At 39.4% G+C, this 21,462-nt stretch overlaps 1 protein-coding gene across 10 annotated transcripts; it reads left to right on the top strand.

Moving 5' to 3' along the window:
• Window positions 1-2,056: 2,056 nt before the first annotated feature.
• On the top strand, window positions 2,057-20,777 carry LOC111244062 (putative fatty acyl-CoA reductase CG5065). 10 transcript variants are annotated; one of them, XM_086979900.1, is made up of 10 exons: window positions 2,057-2,731; window positions 13,174-13,472; window positions 13,828-14,160; window positions 14,822-15,061; window positions 15,281-15,639; window positions 15,951-16,103; window positions 16,313-16,420; window positions 17,011-17,184; window positions 17,728-17,873; window positions 19,559-19,697. In XM_086979900.1, exons 2-9 carry the CDS (start codon window positions 13,233-13,235, stop codon window positions 17,828-17,830), a joined length of 1,710 nt encoding a protein of 569 aa, XP_086836026.1. In that variant the 5' UTR covers window positions 2,057-2,731; window positions 13,174-13,232; the 3' UTR covers window positions 17,831-17,873; window positions 19,559-19,697. The 10 variants fall into 10 exon arrangements, with proteins under 10 accessions (XP_086836026.1, XP_086836027.1, XP_086836024.1 ...); XM_086979898.1 differs by lacking the exon at window positions 17,728-17,873 and adding an exon at window positions 12,640-12,741 and having other exon boundaries at window positions 2,059-2,731; window positions 13,222-13,472; window positions 19,559-20,777; XM_086979896.1 differs by lacking the exon at window positions 17,728-17,873 and adding an exon at window positions 12,640-12,741 and having other exon boundaries at window positions 2,059-2,731; window positions 19,559-20,777.
• The last annotated feature ends 685 nt before the right edge of the window (window positions 20,778-21,462 follow it).

The following is a 21,462-nucleotide window of genomic DNA, read 5'->3' as shown; positions in this document are numbered from 1 at the left end:
GCCAATGGACGTAGCGTTGGTCAGAGCATGGCTCTATTTATGGCTTGAGACGAACTTAGGTACTAAGTTGACAGTACTCTGTTCAAAGACGCTGTTCACTGTTTTCGCTGTGTAAACATTAGCATCGTTTGATTGTCGGACGTTTTACACGGTTGGAGTCAGCATAGTCTACTGAAAATTATCTGCGCTATAATAACAAATTCCTATATACGTGTTTGTCGTGTGGTGACCGAGCGTGACGTTTCCTTGTTTCGGCATAAGGAAGAGCTACGGCAAGTGACGATGAGTAAGCCTGTTATTTCAATTAGGTACATTCAATTAACATGTTGTATAATTGAGTTCGACGAATATGATCGGAGTCACTGCTATGAGTTTCATCTATAGTTCAATATGCGCATGACATTAAAGAAAAAACATTATGTCATCAACGTCTAGTGAACCTATCTATTGAATATAATCCGTAACTCAGAAATGTCTAGAGTGGAAGTCCTACTTAACAAAGCCTATCAGTAAAGAAAAAGATATTCTAATAAAATATATTCTTATTCTTGCTTTTGGTGGCGCCCGATCACTTTGGGCAAAAGGACAACGGATTGAAAAGCAAAAACGAGAAAGTAAAAATCATGCTTGTTGAGCGGGTAAATTCTGGTTCTGTACGATAATCACCTCAGAAAGCGAACACTTACTACTTCAAGGTATTCGCGCATACAAATCCATCAATTTTACTATTACCAGTGAAAATAGTTGTTTATGTACGACATGCAAAAAAAGAATATTCTAAGGCGTCTAAAATGAAGGGTAGTTTTGATTCGGTAAAAACGAGCTAGGCATTGTTGTATAGTGACTTCCGTATTCATTTTTTTCGTTACGAATAAAAAAGATATATTTCGTTGAAACTTCTCTCTACTTAGGGAATACTTAGCTTTGCGCCGCATTGACATAGCGGAATTACGTAGTAAGATTTTTTCGCTCTCACCGGAACTAAGTTATAAGTGTTCGGGGTCAGCTAAAATGCCTCAAAGCATTTGAAAACGATTAGAAACTTAACAAAAAAGAAAAAAAAAACAATTGTAAACAGAATCGAAGAGCAACTGTGCGCAGTTGACAACTTTGCAATACTAGCTTTTAGAGCTATGTACTTTAATTGTGGTAGGTTAGAAATGTCAGACTTAACATTTCAAGACAAGCATTGCAAGTTTACAATGCTAATTAAACAAAAGAATAAAATTCGGTTGACCCACTATAGATATATAGATGAATATTTTTTATTTTTAGGATTAGAAAGGTCAGGAAAAGAAAATTAAAAAAAAAGAGATGAGAAAGGTAAAAAAAAGTGAGATCAAGTGGCTAATTAACGATTTCAGAACGAAGCTTCGTCTATTGGAATAATAGGACCTTCAGATTATATAAACTTACATACAGCTTACTCTTCTGGGTATGATCCCCCTCTATATTATGACAATATACAAATAGGAATCCAACTGTTAATGCCCCTGTCCTTATTCAGGTATACTCAAACCACTGATGGTGTACACTCGTTTGCGAAATGTTTACCCTTGCGATTTACATAAATAATAACATTGCATTGTATTGAACGACAGCTTAAATCCACACAGCGAACATATGGCTCCCTTTTCTTTCCCGTCTACGCTGTGATCATCCAATAGCAATTCAAAACGAACCATTTTCTATTTGCAGTAAATCTTCTCCATGTAACCAGTCTGTTTGCACACATCGAAATCATTAAAGTCAAAGTAACAACGAGCAACTCATTTTACCATCCCTTTCTGCACCAACCTGAAAGAAAACTAGGTTGAAGGTGGCTTCTTCCCTCTATTTTTTTTTTGATAAAATTATGAGCGTCTCATCATTGTAGAAACCGTTGCTTTGTTGATGGCTTTGGTGCTTTCCGCCAGACGGCGCCTTCGACAGTGTCGCTGTGGTGGATCGCTGCACTCTTCATTGAAGCCTCCTTGCCACATCTCCGTCGCGATTCATCATCAGCGCGGTGAGGTCGCGGCGACTGTGATGGCTGGAGTTTCCTTCTTTCTCTCCATTTCTGCTGACTTCGGAACGGAACACTTCGTGAAGAGCGGGCGAAATCACTGCCTAACTGTGTCCGCTTTCTTTAGTCAAAGAATTAACAGGCACTTTTGTGTTAAAAACTTTTGCACAGGAGGAGCAACCAGGTACACTGCCAGATCATCGCTAACTGCCGTGGCGGTTTGTTCGACTGTGTCTGACCCAATTCCGAACTACTCCGAAGCTACGGCGGATCTGAGCTGAGCCGGAGCAAAGACACGGGGCGATAGAGCTTCGTGCGTGCAGCGAGAGATAACATACCGTCACATATGCAAGTGTTTGTGCAGTGAATGAATAATATCGGTAGCTCTGTTAGCCGGTGAACTGAACGAATTTTGCTGTTTACACCACAAAAAGTAAAAAAAAGTTCTCAGACGAGGAGAGTTACTCGCGCTAAGGACGACCTACAATTAAATACGGTCAGATATTCATGTACGAAAAATTCGTGTAGGAATATCGGGGCGGTTTGGGTGCTGATACTTCTAGAGCGACAATAGAGCTTGTGGTTCAACGCAACGCCGTGGACTTCTTCAACCCTGTGCGCAGGTGACGTGTGTCAGTGAGCTGGCTTCACTGCTGGGGTGTGAGACGGACAAATTACTGGGGGGGGGTTAAACTCAAGTCAGACAGAAGAAAAACTGACCCATAAGTGAGTATCGCGTCCCAAAGATGTTTTTTTTTTGTTCACATATATTACCTATCCTGGATACTTCAGATATAAGTTTGGTAGACTTAAACAATGTTTGTAATGAAAATAATAATTTAATTTATACGAGCGTGTCTGGCTACTCATATACATAAGTATCCGCTGTACTTAAAATACTGTTTACTTAGGCTACGTACACCTGAATATAGCTCCTATCATGAAACATGAAAGCTCTTTCACACACGAAACTTGTGTAGTGTGACGTGGGCAGATCTTGTCTCTTGTAAAGATGAGTCAATAAATAGTAGTAACATTTTTCTCTATCCCGAGCAAATAATGCTATGTTTTGTTAAGTTTTTAGACTACAAATATATCAGTTATCGCCTTCCTATACATAGAAATCGTACATAACGAAAGCGAACTCCTTATAAGTGAAATCCAAAAAACAACGTCGTAGTTGCGATCTAGATGATTTTTGTTTTCGAAATCAGGAAGTCGCATCAACGCTTGTAACACACTTTACCTTTGACAGAAGTAGATGATTAACTGGGATGGTTTAGTTGTCAACGTCAGGCTGTGTGACGTGTTCGATGAAAAACGAATGAACACCAGAACGCATCTGGGGATTACGGAAATTCTGTTCGTGTCCATGAACTTTTATAGTGAATGACGCGTTCTTCTGCAGTATATGCGCAAACCATAAAGAAGGAAGTAACTCCGCTTATGGGTTAATTTCGAAAAAGAGGAACGTTGTTCCTAAAGATAATAACTGGCCGTAAAATGGAAATACGAAAAATAACAGTACATTTGGTTGGTTCGCATGTCTTTTAAAACCGTCAAACAATATATATATATATATATATATATATATATATATATATATATATATATATATAAACTTAAATCTTTTCTTTTAGATCGCAAATCAATTCATGATAAGAACTAATACAACACCAGCAATGCGTTTACCGAAGAAATTAACCACGGTGTCTTTTGTTATGCATTCGACATTCGTTTTAAATTTCTAAATTTAGCTCTTACTTGAACCACTAAGTTCAGTAAGAGTAAACAGTTTTAATCATGCGTATTTTTTCTGCGGATGTGTAGGCAAGGCCGTGCTATCCTTGTCTAATCTAAATTCGATACGTTTCTGGTAATCGGCTGATAACGCGTAATGGTCTGATTGAAGTAACATGCATTGAAAGCCTGAAAACGTAATATCACCTGTTTTAGACGGGTACTTTCTTCGTAACGACATATAGTCCTTGCTCAAAAGGAGACCTACTGATTACAGCCGTATCTTAGGCAACTGAACAGAGACAACGAACGGAAGTACAAATACAGTCATTACGTTTGTTATAATGTCAGCGTTACCCGTTATAGGCTATGTGTATCTGTCGGCGAAGCACGTATGTTTACTAGAAAGTTCGTGTTAGTATGGGTTGAAGCGTCTATGAAAACAAAAATCTCTGATTGAACCAATTGATACGGGCAGAAGATCACGCCAAATAAAGCTCCCAAGGACAATTAGATTTCGTTTCAGCATTCGACAACGAATCTGGTATATCCGACAAGAACACTTCTAAATATTGCAACTAGTCGTGGTGTTTTCGGAATGTATTTATTTTTCTATAAAAGACAAAACAACGCTCCTAGAAGCTAGACAAATCGGATAACACGTTGGACTCGCAAATGGGCCTCTAGCTATACGAGCTGCAGATTCCAAGTCGAATGCCAAAGCAAGTCTTCCGACGATAAACCTTGTCAAAACGGGCATGTGCCTGCCTCTGTGTTGAAGACTAGAATTCTCTGACGCGTTTCTGTCCAATATAACGATAGTCGAACTGAACGGAATAAAAATGCAGTTGGAAAAATCGTTTGGCTATAATATGATGAGAGCGTCTGGCAACGCTGGCAAACCGCTGGTTCTCGGCTAAGCACATACGAGGCGAACGGTAATAAACGAGAACGTTATCGATCATTTAAGACACTGCGACTTTTTCACATGATCGAATTTAGCACCCACTCTAAACAACAATGGTCGTGACGTGTTTGCCAACGTAACGTATGGCACGTAATGTCAAAGTCAGAGTCACTGAAGCAGAAATGCTACAACACCAGCTTTACCTAACTTGTACCGCGATACGCTCGCATCTGCGAAACTATGCATATAATTAGAACACTGATGTAGTTGGCTTTCATTCTTAAGATAGCGGAATAAAAGGAATAAAGAGGTACATCTGCAACTTTATTATTATGTATGCGTCGTTCTGTGATTTCAACTTTTCCTCAAAAGATTCGTTATAAAGAGGTTTTATTCGACAGCGTTCAAAGTTGTTTACAAAGCATTTCGATTATATACCTGTATCGTTCAGCAAGTTAGCCATCGTAAAAGTGTGCCTTGTACAGTGAGCGTGTAATGCGGTCGTACCAATGGCTCTTATTGCATGATGGCGGCGGCTATCTATTTTTAAGCAATACTACGATATTGTTGTACGCTTAACTCTACTTGCAGACTATTTGCATGTGATACAATTATCAATGCTAGCGGCCATGTTTTGTTCCAGCAGCGAATCGACCACAGCTTTAGTTCAAGATTTAAACCATTTACGTTTGAAAGTAGTCCTTCTGTGCGTACGCTCGCTTAAGTGTCGCTCAAATACGTTACGTACAAAATATCAATGATGCTTAAACAATGGCTCATTAATAGCAGGCCAAAAATTCGCAAAATCCTAGAGCTCAAAACTGTCGTTAAGTTCAGAACTTGGAGATTTGGTCGACGCAATTGCCAATTAATATTCTCCTTTCTAAAACTGCTATTAATTTTTGTGTAAAAAAAAAACTAAGTGTACAAAAAATGGCTTTTTGAGTTATTTTGGTTCAAGTCCCAAAATCGAAACCCGACTGAGGATCTTTTGATGTGCCTCATTAACGTCTGTTTACCTGGTTGGAAATACCACAGAACGTTGATTTCAGGCAAAAACTCTTTTACTGGAAATTCGCTCAGCGCGGAAAGATTATGTCATAACTGCTCTTCACTGAGCTTCTAAAGACGACGCGCTGTTGCTCCAGAAGAAACTGTTTACACCAAAAGTGGTGGAAGAGTGCATGTTTGTTGCCGCAAGTAGCTGATATACGTGTATAGCCAGCGCGAATTATGCACTGCCTTGAAGTATGTTCATTTTTGAGGTCTGGTTTTCTACAATACAGTTTTATAGATCTAGAAGGCAGCTTTCGTCACTCGAAATTCTGACCATCCTGACCAGCCTGTACCGGCAACGTGCACTGAGCTGACCACTAAAACATTATTTTACTGCGTAATTTGAATTTTTCAATAAATTCATTTTTTGATAAATATTCTTACGTTTGCGCACCTCTGCGGTATAATCTGGACGTTACACTACACTAGTACAAAGAATTCTTCCAGTCGATCCAGGGGCTTTATCCCAGTAGTCAAAGAAATCCTTACATACACTAAGCACTAACAAAACCAAAAAAAATTATCTGGGGATGTCTTCAGTCGTTTCGCTATTTCGCTTGGTCCTAAACAGGAATACGCCGTGGACACGGCAAGCGCTAATGTAGAAAAGACGGATTTTCCTTTTACTGAAACAACGATATCTCTACTGTGCGACTGTTAAAAAGCATAGAACAAATGCGGCTATACGACCGACTGCTGGTTACCGCTATTGGCTACCGGACCTCATCCGGGTTCAGCTTCACATCATTGTTGCAGACGCTCGAGAACCGTGTAACCGTGTAAAAGTGGTTAACCTTTGTCTAAATATAAATGATATATTTTATACTATTCAAATTGGTGTAGATTTAATAGTTGCGGATGAGAGCCAACAATCGAATCAAAGGCACTGCATCTGGGAATCAAATGTAGCCCAGACCGGCTTAAGCAGATCTTAAATGCGGCATCAGATTTTCTATTGCGCGAATCGTACAGGTTTGTAAACATTTGAATATAGATAGCAATGCAAATCCGGACAATTATATGTCCATTTGTAATGCATTGTAGTAAGCTTTTCGAGTCGGCTAAAATGCAGATGATCACTGTTTGTCGCAGCGTCTGAGAACGACGAGAACGTAGACGGCAAAGAGACCGTACGTTTTTATGACAATGTATCTGTATGACAAGTTAGGCAAGGCTTATGGCAACAAAACCGGCTTGCTAAATCTTCGAAATGTATGTATAAACTAGACATCCTCACATAACAAATCGATCATATAGCACCTGTGGAGCATAAGGCTGCGGGCTAGCTAGGGTGAGTTGATATGTTTAGACCTGGATGTGGATGAACAACTTAAACAGGCTGAGGTAGGCGATTATTGTTTGATACCACCATATAGACTGAGGTATTTGCTATTGCTATGTAGGGCGTAATGAGGTGAAGAGACTACGGGTACGATTTGTTTAGTACCTTCCAAGCCTTTTAGGCCAATCGGCATTTCTGCCCGTTTGGCATAAAACACGGTACATGTCTTCGTAGCCTTAAAAAGTTCAGTTGTCGTTGACTCCAATTCGCAGAGGCCAGTGCACAGACTACGACAGCTTTGGAAACGATGCTTGTCTCACCTATTTGTAAATTAACTTCCCACCAATATCAAGACGGTGATGGGCGAAAACGAGCTGTTAGTTTCACGACGTTAGAAAGAACCACCATCAGCAATTTGAAACAACGCTCAACAGCAATAGTACCGAAGGTGAATTCGAATAATTAAAGCTAAATATTATTAAGTTGTCTGGAAAATTTGGCTGAACTTTTCGAACTTCTTCACAGGTAGGCTGGTTAAATATATGTGCTAGTGTATTTATAATGACACGAAAACCTTTGTTACTTTAGCCTAAATAATGTTCTTTATTAAGCACATCATAAACAGATTGTGTAGTGTCTGTGTTTAGCAGCAAACAACGAGAAGATGCATAACCATAATTTGTGTTAATGTGTCGACAAAGTACCAACTATAATGAGAAATGAGAGAAAAGGTCCGTTGTCCTTAATTTTTCGTGCGACATCCGATGCCTGCCCACATTTTGCGGATATCTGATGGTTGCTGCTAACTAAAATCTCATAAAATGTACGTACTAGTCATCATCAAACGCAGTCATTGAGGTCTGAATCCTTGATACTACTAATGCCACAGCTACTGTAACCACCAAAACAGGTACTTGCCGGGCCTTACCCAAACGATCTGCGGCACCAATCAAAAAGTTTCGAGTGCGACATGGTGATGAGCAGACACTAAAGATAGTTTTAATCTATAGTTGATTTTTTTTCTGTTGAAACGATTATGAGCAATTAAGTGTCAACATGAGATCTGGTTACAATGTTAGCCATGGCACAATTCCGAATTCCCCGATGACAAAGCTTTAATGTCACTTCATCGGGGTAGCAATCATCATCTCGATCCACAAGGCTCTCGGATGGGCGATATCTGAATAAACGTTTCGATAGTTTATATCCCGTAGTGTGTTATGTAAGTTTAAGTTGTTACCACTACAGCATTACGAGGCGCGATATCTGATGGCCTTAACGGTATTGCAATATTTCATCCGGCGACTGTAAAAACAACCAACCGCTCGGCAGTTTCGCTTAGGAGTAAGATTTTTTTTTAGTAATACCACAACTTTCGAGTGCTCGGTACACTCGACAGTGTCCACAGATGCTTCTGTTAAAGGTTAAAATTCGCGAACAGATCAAATTGATTTAGCTAGCGAGTTCAACCCTCGTACATGTTTTCTTCTGCAGACATTTATTTGTTCTTTTATTGTTTACTTCGTCGTTTGACAAAGCTATACTTCCCTACGAGAAAAGATCTGCGAAGATTACCAGTGGTGTTATGCTCCGTCGTGAACCGAGACATCTTGATACAGCATCCGGGCCGATTTTTGTTAGGTAGCCTTTAAGATTCCTTCAGCTCAAAGTTTCCCTGTACTGAACGAAGGTTGAATGGGTTTATTCCACGTGAAGTATTCGTGGTGAAGAGTGTATCTTCGTGCACAGAGGAACTGTCTACGTACGAAATGGCTAATGATTCTTGCGGCAGCTAGTTCTTAGAAAAGCAGTCGGATTTGTCGTCGTGTTGAGTCCTTGCTACCCAACGAATAGAACAATCCTAAATTATTAGTTAGTATTTGTTGATTTCACTTAACGATGATATCATTCAAGGTACAGTCAAATATTTTTCAATTAAACCACGTTGGCAATGAATCGCGTTTCATTGACATAACTATAAAATAGTGAGCTGGATACTATGGAGATTATCTTAAAGTACTGCAGATCCAAGAGTTAGTACGACTTTGTTCTGTCTTGAATGTTTTTCTGACAAAAATTCACTTATTCATGTATTTCGCGCGAACGTATGTCATAGAAGAATAAATAGACCTACTAAAAAATCTCGATACAAGAGCAGAGAATGTTGATACAGATTGTGAACTTTTTTTGGGTAGAATAAAGCGAAGAAAAGACTAGGATTTGTCACGGTTCCAAATTGTAAAAGTTGCAGTAGGTCTGTTAATTATCATTTTTAACTTCTGCTAACAATATAGAACACTATTGCTTAAACATTGTTGTTAAGCGAACTTTGCCAATTTACGAGTTTAGTAAGTAATGAGAATTAAAGCAATGTAACAGATCTTAAGAGCAATTTTGAACAATAATCTGTTTTTAAATATCCACTAATCGTTTACCGATCTTGTGCAAAAAGTTGCAAATACTAAGTCAGATTTTCCGTCGCTACGAAATCCAGTGCGCGCATCTCACGATTGTAATCGGAAGAGACTCCAGAACGGTTAGACATGACCGGAAGTTCAGACAAGCTCCACACATCCGGTGATAGACCAAGTGAAAAGCGAAATTTTCCTTTGTGTCCTCTCCTATTATATCTCATCAACCGGAAACCCATGTAGATAGTGAGTTTCGGCAAAAGCCACTGAAAATAGCCGCTATTTTCTGTGGTTAACGATGAATTCGGCCGTAGCGGCAATGACCCCCTTGCATGGGTGAAGGTGAAACTTTCGCAGAGTGTTTGCCCGTAAACATTGTTTGATAGACGAAGATGCGGAATCATTTGACGCGGAAAGCGTATACAGTGATCGTGACGATACGGTAGGATCCCTGACCGTCTGAAGGTTAAGGATAACCTTCATGACTATAATATCCTTAATATTTCAATGGATAACATGAAACAGAGCAAGTGCGTTACAAGATCATCTGATTAGAAAGACTTGATTTATTTGTATTGTTGCTGACTGGTCTTAGAAGATTTCGATACCTGAACATACGTTAATTTCCAGCCACAAGAGGGATCGGGGCTGTTCAGGTTGTTATTAAGGTAATTTAAATGCGCTGGATGTAGTGTTAATTGCCGTTCCAGATCATTAGTCAACGGATGCTTGTAGAATATTCAAACGTTTTTGCAAAAGGGTGGCGATCATTTACTCAAACAAGTGTTGATAAAAAGGTAACTCGAAGGGCATGCTATAACGTAGCGATCTGAGGCATAATTCGAAGATCGTTTGTTGATGGTTGAGACCAGAGAGTGGAAATACGCGTTATTTATGCGGTTCGCATCGGAGTGTTAAGCGACATTATGGCAGTCTGAGTTGACTCCGCCTAATATTGAAGAAGGCTTAGAGTGGAAATTTGGCAATCTAACAAAATTCCAAGGAAGCTTATAGCTCGATCTGTGAATATCACTTTAACAGCTAAGTTGTCATTGAGGTACATGACCAGAAGCAAATGGACAATGGTACTACGTAAAAAAGCTACATTTTAATCAAATATTCAACGTTCAGATATTATTCAAACGAGAAATACGTTACTGGGCTGGTAAAACTTACGAGTTACATTATCCAGTATAGTAGTTAACGGACCTTCTAAGCTACATGATTCAAAACATTCAACGTTCACTCTCGGCTTAAATATGAATGGTCCAAGTGTTTCGTACCCGTGTATTTAATGGCTAACTCCTAACTTAGATACAAGTTGCGCCTAGTCGATTTTGTGATTTAGTTGTTATTTTCGTAACTGAGAATTTATGATGAACTTATCACGGAACTTGTCACTAGCAAGTTTTTTGGTATACACGCTCGAAAAATTTGTTTCGGGCGGCTTATCCCAGTCTCCTCATTTAGGACAAAAAAAAATGACTTTGGCATTATAGAACTGCTAAGAGAGGGTCTGCAGACGAGCGATAAGAGCGACTGAAGTCACTGTGAGCTGCTACGATATATATTTAACTTTCCGTGTGCTACTAAATAGGAAGTGAGCCCCTGGCCTGAATCATTACGTGCTATCATCTCTGTGGTCCGCGCCAACATAGAGCATACAAAGAGATCCACCAATCTAACTCGAACGCTTGTTATGACTGAGATCTCAAACAACGAGCCCTGAACCGTGACTGTGTTGTATGACACGAGATGACATGACTGCTATGCGTACGACATACAGGCACAATTCGACTATTAGGTTCTATGTGACGAGAAAATAGGCGAGCTCAGACGCTTCGAGCAGCACCGAGAATCGTACAGAGGCAGCCTCCAAAAAGCTGTGCGCCATTCCTCCGCATCCGAAATAGCTAGGAACAAATGTTTGCAATGTACCTCGCAGACATTTGCAACGATGATCCAATCGCAGATTCCCATCATTTGTTTCTTAGAGAATTAATTTGCGCCGCAAAGGACCACTTTAGAAATGGAAATGCGCCAACGAGCAAACGTCCTCGTATCCGAACAGAGACTACACCCACAAAGGGACATCTGGTGGCACAGGAAGCTGCGAAAAAAATGTAAGCTTATTTCAGAGGAACTAAAGGTTACGATGGCAATTGCGGAGAGACAGTGTCAAACGATAATGCCTGTCGAAGCCGACAACAGGCAGATTAAAGCTGACATTGCTGCGCTCAAGGCAAATGACAGGTGAAATCGATTGCTGACAAAAACCTCTCTCCGTTGACCATGTCTACCCTTGAACGTAGAAGAGTACTGAGTATCGCCAACTATTTTTCAAAATACCGAGAAGTTCGATGCCTATGGAAACAACTTCTAACTTTCAATTCATATTTCAAATGTCAGGAGATTATTCCGTGGTTCGTCGACAATTAATGAGCCTCTTCTAAACATATAGTAACTCTTTTTATAATATAATTTACAACTGGCATCGTGCTGGCAACAAATCAGCGATCGAATTCGTCAACATTCAAATAGAACTAAAATTCTTCCCGGCTTAACCGCATCAGTCGCCTGATACTTCATCCAATGCGAAGACGCTGACTAGACCGCAAAATCGACTAACCCACGAAATTCGGTTTTGAAAGACCCAACCTGTGCGCCATTTGGGCAACGCGGACAGTTTTCGAGAAAGTGGACGAAGTTCACATCGAAATGTTTGTCGACGAACTTACTGCAGCACCGGTATCGGCTCAAGCGTCTTTGTGGCCCGTTAGACTCAAGGCTAGACTGTATGCTAAACACGAAGGGAAATAATAAATGCAGTATTAGTTTGTTGTGCCTGTGGGACAGCAAAGGCGCTAAGATCTTGTCAAAGATATGATCGCTTTTTTTTCCTACCATAGTAGTCAGTAGCTAGGCCGCTGTTCAAACTGTTGCAAAAGGCTGTACACCGCTATGCATTACCGCCGGCTACATGCGAAGCTTCTTTACCAAGTCAACTGTCAACAGCGATCGCAAAAACATATTGGAACTAACGAGGAAAATGCCACTGTAATAAGGGACTTTACCATAGAACATTATTGCACTTCGTTGCAAAATCATTGTTTTCTACCAGAAATAGCCATTGGGTATCTAAAGATTAGGCTTTGAGTTGTCACATGATACGCAGTTATTTTGGAATCTTTCATAACGTGTTCGAAACGTTTATCCTCATGAGTTTGATGACTCACAGTTCTCTAGAACGCTGAAACCAAACGGGAAACGACCAAAGCAATCAAGTGAAGCACACGCGGGTATCCGCAATGATTTCCACGCGTCGACGGAGGCCAGGAAAGTAAGTTATATCTGAAGCCGCCTTCGGGTCGGTTAGGCTGACTCATTTGATACGGTCGTCTTACTTTTCTTTCGAAAGTCGGATTACAGCCGGCTATCGGGTGTATGCAACACTGATAAACATGGATATATTATGGACATGGCATTATGTTTAACAATTCATCTTCCTTTTTTTTCGAACTCGGTGAACATTTGTCTATTTTAATGAAAAATGCAAACAACACATTATTTGGTTATATACATATCGTGGGATTCTCAGTTAAGCATAGTTCACGTTAATTAGACCTATGATATTACTGGAAGTTTACTACAACATAATTTAATTAGAACAATAAAAAAAACATCTTCTATTCTATTCTAACATTTTGTTCTACATTCTAAAATTTCTATTCTAACATTTGTGTTTCGTATTTTTGTTATGATTTTAATTTAGGTGTCTTCCTATAACAGCTCATTTGCTCACTAATTGGTTCAATTTTAGAATTTAACAAGATGGCAAATCGAAAGATGGCCGTCGCGGGAACGTCAAACGGAACCGCGACCGAAGCGCCAATACAAAGTTTCTTCTGCGGGAAATCAGCTCTTGTCACAGGCGCGTCGGGATTTCTGGGCAAAGTTCTCGTGGAAAAACTGCTGCGATCATGTCATGGTCTTGACAATATCTACTGTTTAATACGTAGCAAAGATAGCGAGAGTCCTCAACAGAGACTGGAAAAAGTCCTTGAAGCTCCGGTATGGAATGAGGGCATTTTTACTTGTTATAATTACGTTAAAGAGAATTTACATAGTCGTACATATAGAACGTTTAGCGAGTCAGTAAAAATGACAAAGAATTGGTTTGCAGGTGGAATTGTTTGAAAACAAAAGGTTGCCAACCAACGAAAAGATCTCACCAGTAGTAAAATGTGGGATGCAGTATTAACTTCTTTTACGTAATTGCTCGCGAGTAATTGTGACTGCTATGCCCGTTGTTCAGAAAATAAATATAGAGTAACAAATGAGGGTTCGTTCTAACTGTACCAGGAAACAGTATAAAAGAGATAAACAAAAAGTATATAATTTCGTTTGTATTTCTTTTAACCAACAGATATTTGAACAGACGCGAAAATGCGGTATTCTAAGCAAAGTTGTCGCTATTGAAGGCGATATTCTCGCTGATGGTTTGGGCCTCAGCGAAGAAAATAGGAAAACACTAGTTGAAAGAGTCTCCATCGTATTTCACTCAGCTGCCTCAGTGCGCTTTGATGAACCGCTGCGAAAAGCCATCGACATTAATGTACTTGGTACACGTCGGGTACTTGAGCTCTGTCGCGATCTGAAATCGTGCGCAGCATTCGTTCACGTGTCAACAGCGTATTGCTTCTGCAATCGAAATTACGTCGGAGAAGAAGTCTACGATGAGAAGATCCATTATCAGAAGGTAAGTTATTTACTTATATCAATAATACAAACATTGTACCGTACACGTTTTTTACGTCTGCTACCAATACTCCTAGGCAGTTGTTTTGTCAGACTATTAGCGTCCACCACGAACCCAAACGAGTCTACACTTGATTTTGAACCTAGACTACATCACTAAGTGTTCTCAGGTTTATTAGGTAGACACGTTATTACAACCTTAGCTTATCATCTATTTGTTCAAACATCAATTCATGTTCGTGTCATACAGCATGGGAGTCCACGTCTCTGAGCACCTCTATAATATTAGTTTAGCATGCCACAACGTCTTTGTCAATACGTTCCTGCTGAATTTGTTCGGATCTGGAGTAGCAATCGATACTAAAAAAATATTTCGAGCCTTTACGTTAGGTACTTTTTCTAACAAGAAATTAATTTTGAAACAAATTGTACCATTACTACATTATTTGTTAATTTTATGAACCCTTTGACGATAGCGTGAAACACAGTCTAGCCCTATTATTTAGTTCGATTACAAAGTACCTTTGGCAGTCTAAGTTCAGCGATATTCAGCATATTCGATTGAATATAAATAGAGCTCGTTTGGCTAAACGCAGGCCCTGCTTATTCCAAATAATCATAATCAACTAAAAAAAAAAACGCATTTTCTGATCAACTTACAGGTTATCGATGCATCCGAATGGATGGATGATGAAACCGCAAAGAACTGCCTCTCCGTTATTATGGACAACCGACCGTCAACATATCACTACACAAAGGCTTTAGCAGAAAGGTTGCTCGTTGAAGAAGGACGGGGAATACCTATAGTCATTTTAAGGCCGTCAATTGTAACCGCTGCCTGGAGGGAACCACTTGCTGGCTGGGTCGATAACTTTAACGGGCCCGCCGGCTTCGTTATAGCAGTAAGGCGAAATCAGTTTTTTTTTCATTATGCTTATTGAAGCCGGCATTATAGTACACGAAAACATTCAGTCCATAAAAACAACACATAAATCATACTAAATTTTTCAGTAGTGCCCAAATAGAGCTTAGAGCCGAAAGTTGCATGGTGTTTAAGCGGAGGGTCAGCCGAAACAAGTCATGCTCAATTGTACTTTTCTGCACGTTCAATTTATTTGCAGACTGGCAAAGGTGTACTACGTACAATGTATATTCGGCCTGATAGTGTAGCTGATGTGTATCCTGTCGATCTGGTCACTCGAATGATGGTCGCTTCGGCTTGGTATTGCTCACAGAAGAAATTCGTATCACCGTATGTTATAAACTGTACCACTGGACCTCTTCATCAGTTGACCTGGAGACAGATCTTCGAGTATTCAAAGCCAATCGTTTTAGCCAATCCGTCTATGGAAATCTTTCGCTACCCCGGCGGTTCGTTCAAAGAGTCGAAATTTTGGAACCGTATCGCAATGGCACTCGATCATTCACTTCCGGCATTCATAGCGGACTCGTTCGCGGTTATGTTCGGACGCAAGCCTATGTTAGTTATTTTTTTTTCATACCAACTAGTACAAAAGCGGTAACGCTCAGATGACAACCGGTGTAGTTAGTATTGTGATTTTTCGCGCTAAACTAACCGGTTTCTTAACGCTCCATCTCTAAAAATGTAGAAATTAACGTTAAAGATTAACGTTGATACAAACAAATCTTGTCGAGCTGACCACCCAACTTTAAGCCAAGCGATGCGAGTATAGATAAAATAAGTTGTTTCAACCTAGTTTCCTTAGACGATAGATGTGCCAAAAAAAACTTTGATTGGCTATGAGACTAATGCAATGCTTTTCCACTTAGCTTGGGCGAGGTATATGGAAAGATTCATCGAGCCATGCATATTCTTGAGTACTTCACGACACACGAATGGGAGTTCTCGATCGACAACGTTCACAATCTACTGGACCACATAAAACACCCAAAAGATAGAGAAGACTTTGACTTCGATATCAGGTATGACCTCAGTCTACAAAACAACAGGGGACTACATTTTGCTACAGCCTTAAATACGAGTCTAACCATTTTCATGTGTCCGCTTTTTTGGTGGTCATCTTTGGATACTGTTTCATTCACAATTGTCTTAACTGTAGATACATTACTGAGCAAATGTGCGACAATGATGAGATTCTTTAATGGCTCTCAATTGAAATTTGCTTTGGCAGACCGATGGATTGGCTATCGTTCCTCGAGCAATACATATTGGGCGTACGCAAATATGTCCTTAAGGAGGATCCTTCGACCATTCCGGCGGCTCGGGCCAAACTCAACAGGTAAGATTTTCCTAGAACCATTAAATCTTTTTCTGCGTGCTATTGCCACAAATTGACAATGTCGATGTTATTATGTTTTATTCCGGCATGAAATCGTGTTTCAGATGAGCGAATCTCACTAAGAAACACTGTTGTCTATCCACAATTTGCTTGTTTAACACAGCTTTTAGTGTGATTTCGTTACTTATCGATCTTATGTTGCGGTAGTTGTACAATATATACATTTGTTCGTTTTTTTTTTTTATTTACTTTCTTTACTAAATGTTCTGCTTACTTGGTTAAAGAAAAACTTTTTGAATGCCTACAACTTGTTTTCTTTTTAAATTTTTTATTTATTTATTTAAATGTTTTAAGTTATTATTCTCATCGATCGGGTACTGTGCAGTAATCTATTAGGCATCCAGCTACTATTATCTACCTTGGACACCATTAAAAATAGAGAATATCACTAATCACCGTCTCGTTGCGGAGCTTTCGTAGTTGGGGTTCAGTCGTGTTTGTTCAATGTTGTTCGTCCTTCCTACGTGTCGTTTGCTTGTACGGTTGGGTACGTTTTTTGTACGCGAATGTCTGTGTGTTTGCATGAGGAGCACTGCTGTTTGTTGTCTGAAATATGGGAATTTCAGCAAAGGTGGAAGTAAGTGTCACGACATTAGCACCTCAAAGCGAAAACCTGTGGGAAGTGAGAAATACCCGGAAAAACGGGGACCCTCGTGGACGGACCTGACCTCGCAGGCCGCGAAGGGCGAAAAGGCCGAGGGAAGGTGAGGACATGCAACGGATAACAACAGCATTGACTAACACAAAGATCGTGGGAAGGTTAGCCGCAGGGATTAGGCAATTAAGTATGATACTTGAGGAATTTAGAACTGACACGCGATCAATTTCGGTACTAAATATTTAAGGTTATCCGGAACTATTTAGCGGGTTGGCGTCCTAATTTTCATTTTTAAGATGATTGAGCCAATAGAACAAAAAAAAAACTGTCGTTTTACTAAGGACCGCCTTGGTCATTGTTTTTATTAATTTTCAATTTATTTCACCAGTTTTCTCGAAGCAGAAGCTAAATCACGAGGTGTTGAAACATTCAGCACTGAAAGATATCGTTGCTTCTAAACTCAGCACTTTTTCATAGCACTTAATTAACTTATAGTGGTAGACAGCCGAGGTTCTGATAAGAATATGTACTGCATGATCGAAGTACGTAGTTCGAAAGTGTTTTGGTAGCTCCGAACAACTAGTCATAATGTCATGTGATAAATTTTAATAGATCCTATGCCATGGTAACCGTTGTATCCATCTGTAAGAAATAACGGAACGACGTCGTCACTTTCTTGCTCTATGCAAGTACACCACTTGGTCGTAAGCAACCGACTGCCGTTTAGTTCCCCGGTAGACGTTTCTCTCTGATCCTGCTGACATTAACTGGAATCGTTGCTACCAACATGAGCATGTGAGTGTATAAAGCTTCGGTTAGCAAATAGCGTGAAACTGCAACGGATAGTTCTTGGCTTCGTAACTGGACACATTGCCGTTTGAGATGCAGCAATAGCTAAAATTTGAGTTCGCTTCTTCCAGAACCAACCGGAAGTGTATCTGCGAGTTTTTGTTTTACAAGATGTAAAGAGACGAAAAATAGCATATCTAAATTAGACAGATCAAATTGGCTGCCTAATTAATATAGCGTCCATTTATTTTTTGGGAAAATGACGTCTCCCAGATCGATCATTTACAAACTGAAAGATCGACAGTTTATGTCACGAGTAGCTCGAATCGAATAGATAATTAGCCTACAACTTGGGAGTAACGGTAACTGTAGAAAAAAACAATTCCTTTATACAATCTATATTATTATATGAACATAAACTACAGCTTTTTATAAAAGCATCGCTCCCAGAGCTACATGCATGAGACAAAAAATAATCCTTCCTAATTGTGAAGCGCGCGATCGCCACATAATCTTTTATTCGATTAGGTTGAATAATAGGTTTTTGAGACTTTTGTACTGAATAGAAAGCATCACGTTTTTTTCTTGGGACAGTAAGTAATTATGTTATGCATATTATTATAATATATATAATAAAAAATAAAAAAATGCACGATTTTTTCCATATTTCTACTAAAGAATAGATGCCGCCAGATAGCAGCAGGTTTCGTCTTAATGGAGTTATTTCATCATGTTTGAGTTATTAATCCATATAAAAGGTAGGTCTACAAAGGTGGTTGCCCAGTAAACGAAAAAAATGAAAACCCGTTAAAGCAAGATTTGAGAGAGATTATAGAGGTTCTAGCAAAACCTTTTATTCGAAGTGCAGGAAGGCAGCTTTGACAATGTATGCCGTATATGGCCGTGCGTTCACATAGAGTAATAGAACCTGTCCTCGTCTGTATTAAAGACCTAATTAATGCAGCTGGGCTATGGGTTCGTAAGAAGCAATTCGTAGTAGCGAAGTAGGCCCTTAGAGGTCTGCTGAAGATCTGGTTGGATCTTAAATCTCGGTTCCTTTCTTGGAGCCACCTACCCAATCCTTGGTTCATCTAGACATATAAACACCACTTCGTGACACCGGTGACAATTCTATGCAAAAATCAATCATTGCAGCCGCGCGACGCTTGACACCAAGCGAGATGTTAGGGAGAGAAATTGAGACACAATCCCTTATCGGATTCAAAGAGTTTTTCAGGTAGCCAAAGTGCAAGTTCCTATAGAAACCTAAGGGATTCGAGGTATTTAGCGACGGTCTTGTGGTTACAGCCTATCTTTAGGACCGATTCTCAAGTTGTTTGTCGGCCGTTTTTTTCAAACGTGACTTGCGATAGTTATCATCAAGCTCTGAGGGTCTGCTAGAATGGAGGCATCCTTTAGGCCCCGGATACCATTTTAAATTTTAGCAAATTACTCATAAGCCGTCCCTTTCACGAAATACATAGTACAAAAGTTGTTAAAAATACATTTTTCCACCTGGCACAGTTCGAGTTGTAACGTACTCATAACACAATGTCATTATGGTACGGTGATCGAACAAACAAAGTGCTTAGAAGTACATAACAAGTGAAAGAGAATGGAATAAAAAATCTTGTGAAAAAAAACGTGAAAACTTACTCTTCAACGTAATATTATCTTCTCTTGTTTTGCAGAATCTGGTGGATCGGAACTATTATGCAAATGGCTGTTGTGTATGGCTCGTTTCGACTTCTCATGCGATATTCGAGCAGATTCAACTTCCTGATATGGAACCTTTTCTCAAGGATAGTCATGTTTGCCGTCAGAATCAACGTCGCGGTACAATCAAGTTTTGGAAAGAGCTAAAAAAACAGGACCAGATCGCTAATAAATGTCGAAGCTTGGCCTTCTCCCTTATTCTCAGAACATCATGAAGCTTTTCATCAATCGTGCTGTTATTAATTAGTTTCACCCCGACTGTTTTTAAATACCCCGGGTTTTTCTATCCGTTGGGAATTGAAGAAAGACCGTGATTAACGAATGAGCGCCCCCTTGTGTCGCATATAACTACCCTGTTGCCACGTGACCATAGCAGAACTTCTGTAGCAACTCGGTAAGCTCCTACGGCACAGGCTACTGTGCATCTGCAATTTCAGCATGTTCGTTCATTTACACGCTTCAAGATAGAGTGTACTTACGGAGCGTTCCATTGAAAACTCTAAAAATTTTACTTTCACAGTAATTCAGTGCGAGACAGGAAGTGGTTCTTCGCTCAAGAGCATCGCACAACTATTATTATTATTATTATGGTCTGATAGACCTAGCGATAATCCATTGTATGCTTCCTCTTAGCTTACTCAATTCTAAAATAAAATACACTTGCAAGCGATATTTGTATCAAATAAAGTAAATATTTCCTTCCACGATAAAGTACACTAAATAAAAGAAACAGCTAATAAAACCACAGCAAAATACGCGAAGAAGAAGTCGGCGGTTGATGCAGTCATACGGATTCGCACTTTATTTGACACTTCTTTATGCCTCAAATAAAATACGTCTATTTTAAGGCTGTTCCCGTCGAAAGCCTCGAGTTCTGTGGTTTAGAAGAAACTGCTAAGTGTTGTTTTTCGCGGTAGTCGAAACTTTTGGGCAATGTTTTAATGCCCGCATTTAAAATGAGTAATCGACGGTAATACATAATAGGTCGGTATAAGAAATGTGGATGGTTCAGTAGACGCCGCTGTTGGCAATATACTATAAGTATACAAAATAAAAGTCTATTTTGTTGTGACTATGTTTCCATTTCACATTGTTTAATACTGAGCTAGTTTTGACCATAATTTCGTTGCTCAAGGACCGTGATTGTAATAGAGGATGTTTTTCCAAAAATAAATATGCTTTCATTGTCAATGAGCTGAGCTGTCTTTTGATTTCACTGACTCTTTCTGGTTCCCTTAGATTTGCAGTTTTTTTTTTTTTTTTTTTAAATATCTTCTTTTTTCATAACAGCATTATCTTGGCTACGGCTCAACTTTCTGACACAGTTAGATTGCTAATACTAGTAAATATTTTATAGGATAAAATATCGGCGGTGTACACCGATAAGAGAAAATAGTCAATGCAGGCCCTGGTAGGTCTCAATAACTTCTCAATATTAGAGTAAAGCTTTGTGCGTTATATATATATCTATATATAATAATCGGCAAAATGTACACTGTTTTAGCGTCATTTGTACTCGGCGATAACAGCGCCGTCGTCAGCAAACTGATTTCTCTGATCTAATAAAACTTGGAATAAATTCGAAATCGCTTTGGATCAAAACTGAATTTGGAAGCGCTTGATTTTGTATTGATTACAGCCAGCCGTCTGAAGCTATGCCTAACGAAAATACGGAACGTGAAATATAGAAAAATTTAGAATATCCTTCAGATCGTCAATGGTACCACAATGTATACCATAGAACTCATATCAGTACAAAAATCTGTGTATTTAGTCTTCTAGCTCATATGAACAAATTGAGAAAATAGAAAAATCTCTAGCGCGAGGTTAGGAACTTTTCTTACTATATATTATCCAAGATAGTTCGAGACTAAATCTA

The sequence above is a fragment of the Varroa destructor genome, unplaced genomic scaffold (assembly GCF_002443255.2).
Source record: "Varroa destructor unplaced genomic scaffold, Vdes_3.0 BEIS01000002.1, whole genome shotgun sequence".
Lineage (NCBI taxonomy): Eukaryota > Metazoa > Arthropoda > Arachnida > Mesostigmata > Varroidae > Varroa > Varroa destructor.
Note: the sequence above shows the minus strand (reverse complement) of the source record. Positions and strands in the feature narration are given on the sequence as shown.